This window comes from Drosophila miranda, chromosome XR, assembly GCF_003369915.1.
Source record: "Drosophila miranda strain MSH22 chromosome XR, D.miranda_PacBio2.1, whole genome shotgun sequence".
Taxonomy (NCBI): Eukaryota; Metazoa; Arthropoda; class Insecta; order Diptera; family Drosophilidae; genus Drosophila; species Drosophila miranda.
In genome coordinates this window covers 30814235-30820234 of record NC_046674.1, presented here as the reverse complement: position 1 = coordinate 30820234, position 6000 = coordinate 30814235, and the positions used below count along the sequence as shown (strand labels likewise).

Sequence of the window (6000 nt, the reverse complement as noted above, 5' to 3'; positions counted from 1 at the left end):
GTTTCAGAGTTATTTTCAGCCTATCCCAATGTATGCGTGTGACTATATTTTAGAGGATATCTTTCGGGAATTCTCTAAATTTGTCGTCTTGGTATCAATTTGGAGTATTGGATTTTTAGGTTCTGGGCGTTCGCAAAAGAGCTGCCCTAAGCCAGCACTATATTTGGGGAATATACATATAATATCTAGCTATTGTTCGTATGCTTAGGCTAATGTGGGTAGTGGAATGCGGTTTCTGGTTCTCGTAGTACCAACAAATATTGTGGTATCTTTACAGTTGAGAGTCGCTGAACTCTATACATTTTTGTTCAAATGTACATATGTGGGGGTAAGGTATATCTTTTAAATTACTCTGTATATGTAGTATATATAAATATGTATATCTAATGTACATTGTGATTATAAAGGGCATGCTGTGTACTGGACTTACGCTTCTGCATAAGTACAGCACAGGGCATGCCGGGTTTTCAGGGTACTATTGTATCTCTCATCTCTAACACGGTAGAACATCGTTAGTAGTAGCTACCTTCAAAAAATGTAACAAAAAGAAATAAGACTATACTTCAATTTCGACTTATAATTAGTTAATCTTATAGAAATTTTCATCCGTTACTTGCCTGGAATTCTATGGGCCTTTTTGGTTTTTTTTGGAGGGGATTACAGGGTACGCGGATAATTAGGGATAGTAAGGTGTTTTTTTTTTTTTTTGTATCATTTTCTTCTGCTTACTTTTTCCAATAATAACATCGATAAAAAAAATTGTTTATGCCCTGGTTGGTTACATTTTGGTTTAGTTTCTTTAAGTTTTAAGTCTTTGTTTTACATCAGTAAGCGTTTCCTTTCTTGGTTTTTCTTCTTCTATTCCGATTCCGCATCGAGAGCTCTTTCTTCTCGGCTACATAGCGGTTTTGTTGTTTTTTGTTTTTCGATTGTGGCCATCAAAAATCGAATGCCACAGCGTGTGTGTGGAAGGATTCTTAAAAAACTAGATATAGTACCAGCCTAGGACATACATTCATATGCATATATACGGGAGGAGGAAGGGGGATAACGGTAATACTTGCAAAAAATAGCCTCTCTGTTCAATCAATCAATCCTTCTCAATCCCCAATCCGTTCATGGACATAACCTCAAGTCTTTTGCGGGGTGAATGTAAGAGTTAACAATGTCAGTTTCGATTTGGATGGTTCGGGCTCTTCTTAGCGGTGGGATAGACTCACACGCACACACAGGCATACAGGGAAATACACTTATTGGACAGACGCAGATACGCCCACACACACAGGCATAGACAGAGGCACACACAGATCCACACGCACTCGCTTCGATATTCATTAGCGCCGACCACTTCCGCTGCTGCCACTGGCACAGCCACCATCGCCGCTGCTCCCGCTGGCCCCATCGGTCGCCCACCGCTTTCGACGAGCCTCCTTGGCCGCCTGCATCTGGGCCGCCACCCGGCTAGTGCTCGGCCCCATGTCGAAGCTTGCATAGAGTTCCACCTCCTCGTCGGTGGTGTCACGCTGCTGGGTCTGCTGTTGCTGCATATCGAGGGCGGCGGCCAGGGAGGCCATTGCATAAGCTCGGACATCGTTTGGCGGGTAGACTCCTGAGGCAGAGGGCGTGTTGATAGCACCGCCACAGGCACCGGCCCCGGCGCCCGCATCCATGTTGGTTGTGGCTGCGATGGCGCCGAGCGGCTGCTGGTCCAAATCGAAGCTCACATTCTTACTATCTCATCCACCCCGGTGGACTTGCACGGTGGCCTCGGCGGACTCCTGCTGGCGTAACTGCTGACGGTAGGCATCTAGCTCGGGCATGCGGTAGGTGCCAAGGTTCACCTGCACCATGAGCGTCTCCATTATGCGTTCGTTCTTCATTGACTTGGAGGGTAGGACAACGGTGAGCAGCTCGCTGGGCGAGATGCGGCAGAGGTTGAGGTCGCGGGTCAGCCTCTCCATGATGCACTCGAACTCGAACTGGGTGTCCTTATTGGGGTGGTTTTTCAGCTTGGCCACCTTGTGCTGGGCCCAGGCGAGCATCGCCTCAAATTTACGGATCTCCGGGGTCTGAAGCTCCCGGCACATGATCATCTGCACCATCGACTCGGACAGATGGAGAAACTCTGGGCACTTAAATAGGGCGTGCGCCTTGCTCTCCACAAATGACAGGATCATGTTGACCAGCTCGGAGGCGGACGTGTAGCGCCAGTAGTAGTTCTCCAGCGAGATGAGCATCGGGCAAACCACCTCGATGCGTAGGAACTGCTTGCAGTGGTGGAAGCACGCTTGAAGAAGCTCCGGCAGATCGTAGTGCTCTGCGGCACACAGCAGCCCTGCGAAATAAAAATCAATGTTGAGCATGTGTGTTCCGTTTTCCAAAAAAATTTCTCACAAGAATCATCTGGCGCTCCACATTGACTTACCAGGTATCGAAACACAGGTTAGAGGACAAGTGCCCGTGTGCAGATAGTCGAGGAGGACTCGAAATGTGTCCGGATCAAATTCGATGATGTTGAACTCCGTCTGTGCAAGCTTGGCCCGGTCCACCTTCTGAGCGTCGGCGCAGACCGAGAGCCGCGGTACCGCCAGCTGGTTGTTGCCCGGCTTGTCCTTGTCCTTGTCCTTGCTGTCCCTATCTGTACTCGCCGGAATCGATGATCGATGCGATTCATTGTTGGGGATTGTGATTGTTTGGTATCGGTATTGGTATTGGTTTAAGTTTCGGTATCGGTCCAAGTATCGATCGAAAATCAAAGTTTGCAAATAATGAAACAAAATCGAACCGAATTCCATGGAGCATTTTATTTTTGGATTTTTTATGTGGATCATTAAGAAATAATGAGGGAAATAAATAGTTTTAATCGGATTGAGGCGAAGGCGTGGGCGTGGGCGAGAGTGGTGAGGCGGTTGCCGAGTCACGTGAGATGAGAGAGATGACAAAATTTTGTTTGTTGTTTTATTTGAATTCAATTTGTTTGTTGAACGAAGATAAAGTTAAATCAATAAATTAACAAAATATATATATACAAGAGCAAGAGAGACGAAGATGGAAACAGAGCGAAAACACGGTGAGTGTTAACCAATGGTCAGAATTTTATCCCAAAAGCAGTCCCAGGTGCAAACAGGTTGTGGTGCGGTAAATAAATAAAATATTGGTGCACATTTACAACGGTACAAAATTAAGAAAAAGTGGAATGAACATTTCGTATAGATTTTAAGAATTTATTAAAATATATAAAGAAAATATAAAAAAAAACAAAACAGTTGTGCAGAATAATATGCAAAAGTTCGGAAATTAAAAGTAGCTCGAAGAAATTTGGCCAGGCAAAATATTTTAAGAGTTCGATGAACGATTCATTAATATATTATCATATGGGTAATGGTAGATTATGATTATGGTTGAATATTGGAATTTACAGTGACATTCAATGCACAAATGCAAGACAAATGGAGTGAGGGATTAGCCAATCATATTGGGATGCATATTAATAATAATGTTCCAAAACGAAACGAGAAACGTTCAAAATATTTGATGCAGCGAAAATAAATGATTCGCCATTGGTACAGTCAATAGAGAAATTTAACAGAAGATAGGTTAATAGTGTTAGAGTACAGGACGTCCACGAGTTCCATTGGGGGTGTATTTATATTGTATGTACGTATATATATAAGGTATATTTAGCTCGGTAAATATTGGGTAATATTTATACGTAGAGCGGTTGGAGGTTAAAGTGTGCGACGTGCGTATTAGCATTAGTATTTTTTTCATATGTAGTTCAAGGATGCAAATTTTGTTTAACATTCGAAAATCACAAAAGAGTATTTTGCAGAATTTAGTTTAAGTTTTAGTTTGGTGGGTAGTTATATGACAGAGAACGAAGAAACGAGGACGTAAAAAGGACGCATAAGAGAGAGAGAGAGAGCGGAGAACAAAAGGGAGATCGGAGAGAAAAGAAAAGAAAAACACGCATCGATATTGTTGCATTGCATTAAATGAGAACCCTTACTCGAACAATCTGTCGACGAGATCCACTTCTTCTTGTCATCCGGATTCAACTGGTTCGAGTTCTTATTCCGAATCGAACGACCCCATCCAGCCGTGATGGTCCCCAGGCGAGAGAAGGCCCGCTTCACCATCGGTGACGAGGGCACGCTCTTGGGACGTATGGAGTCCGAGTCCGGCACCGTTAGATAGTTGTTACTTTTCGGCTTCTGATTCTGTGGCGACACCAGCGACGGTGCAGGGCGGGCGAAAATCTCCGCGACGGGTATCTGCGGCGATCCGAAGCCTGTCTGGATGCCATATAGCATCTCCTGGAAACAGGCTTGCAATCAGTTCCACACTGGGAACAAAATGTAAGGATGCTCACCTGAAAGACGCGGCTGCGTACGCCCAGAATGGCCCGGACTCCAATGAAGCGTGCCTTCTGCTTGGATTGACCCACCAGGAAAACCACGTCGAAGAGGTGAGAGTTGCTCAAGCACGATGGCTCCTCGTTGAGGAACACGCGAGTGAAGTCCTTCGCCAGCTGATCGTAGTCCTCAAACTGATCCCGGACCGAGTCCAGCAGGGGCGACGAGGGTCGCATGTGACCTGTTCGGTGGAGAGGGTGAGAAAACAAGGAGTTACATGTTAATCCTTCGCAAAAGGGGCATCCCTAAAGTCAAAGAGTTTTCAGTTCTTTCGGTTCTGCAAGCAATGCAAAGAAGTAGTCTTGGAGCATTCTGCAATTTTTTAGTTGGTTAGATGGTTAGTTGATTAGTTGGAGTAGCTTCATATTCATGCGTGTCATGCGGTGTTGTTCGGGGAGGACACAAAAATATCAAAAACAGTACGGGTATGGTGAGTCGTATCCCCAGATTTATCATACAACTCCCGTCCCTGCTAGCTTCATTAAAATTTTGGTGAGTAACTTTTCAACATCGCCTCGGCTTGGCTTGCTACGCAAGCCGGGTCATCAATCATGCAACTTTCGGGGCCAGACACTGCTTTACGCTGCTCCACGTCTTCTCGACAGAAGCAGGGTTGTGACCTAGAGCTATAGCCGTTGGGGATACCCTAATTTGTTCTTACTAAAATATCTAAGAACTCATAGAACTTATTTAAGCACAATTGTAGGCAATAATGTGCGAATAGATGCAAATACTAGTAAGTACATACATGAAAAATAGTTTTATATATGGTATATAATATATGTATAATATTTTGATAATATATATCTAAGTAGTATGGCTTATATTGATATCGATATTGATAACGGGAATATAAGCTGTGATGCCTGTGGGGCTGGGTTCTGGGGGCTGCATGCACCTGCAGGTGACTGCAAGTAATTGAAGTCGAATATACTCGTACACAATATAATAATTACAGCTGTACTGCGCCGATAAGCACGATACCAGCCCATACTGCCCTACGTGCCCAACCGCAATCGAAGACCCGGAGCATGCCCTCTACGGCTGTAAGAGATACGCAGCATGGACGGAGAATATCCCCCCAGCAGAGTTCCTGGTTAGCTTTATGACAGCATCGGAGGATAACTATATATACGTGTACCGTCTCATCAAGAGCATCCAGGATGACCTGAGACGATGCGAGAAAGAGCGGCATGTAGCGGCCTAGAATAGGCCCCCCCTCCCCACGAAGCAATACCTAACGGTGATCCCGCGGGGGGAAGAGGTGTGTATGTGTGTCGGGTGGTTTTAGTACGTATGATTTGACTAGAGCAAGGAATCGTGCATGCCAATGGCACGGGTCATTGGTATCTCATGAAGATTTCCACTCCCCATGGCGCATCCATGAAAAAAAAAAGCTGTACTGCGCCAGCTGACAAAGATGGATTCCGTGGCGCGTTCAGCTTGTCCTTCTCGACCATTGGGAACAGCGATAAAAACTCCAATAACAAAGCGATAGAGATGTCCTGGCCATACAATTCAGCTATTGATATTGAGAGGAACTCACGCACGCATGTGTAAGCTGCGAAAAAGAGCGCTCTAAAAT

The 6000-nt window shown here is 45.0% G+C and overlaps 1 protein-coding gene across 4 annotated transcripts in view; it reads right to left on the bottom strand.

Moving 5' to 3' along the window:
• Nucleotides 1–1243: 1243 nt before the first annotated feature.
• The window catches only part of LOC108151262, a 146771-nt gene continuing 142014 nt past the window's right edge, over nt 1244–6000 (bottom strand). For 2 of the 4 annotated variants that reach the window (XM_017279781.2, XM_033386890.1), the window contains 4 exons: nt 4373–4596; nt 4010–4316; nt 2426–2638; nt 1637–2335 (listed from right to left, as the gene is read on the bottom strand). In XM_017279781.2, the coding sequence (XP_017135270.1) occupies nt 1737–2335; nt 2426–2638; nt 4010–4316; nt 4373–4596 (1343 nt within the window). In that variant the 3' untranslated portion in view covers nt 1637–1736. Of the gene's footprint in view, nt 1607–1636; nt 2336–2425; nt 2639–4009; nt 4317–4372; nt 4597–6000 lie in introns of those variants that run through there. The other 2 variants (XM_017279783.2, XM_017279782.2) reach the window with 2 other exon arrangements.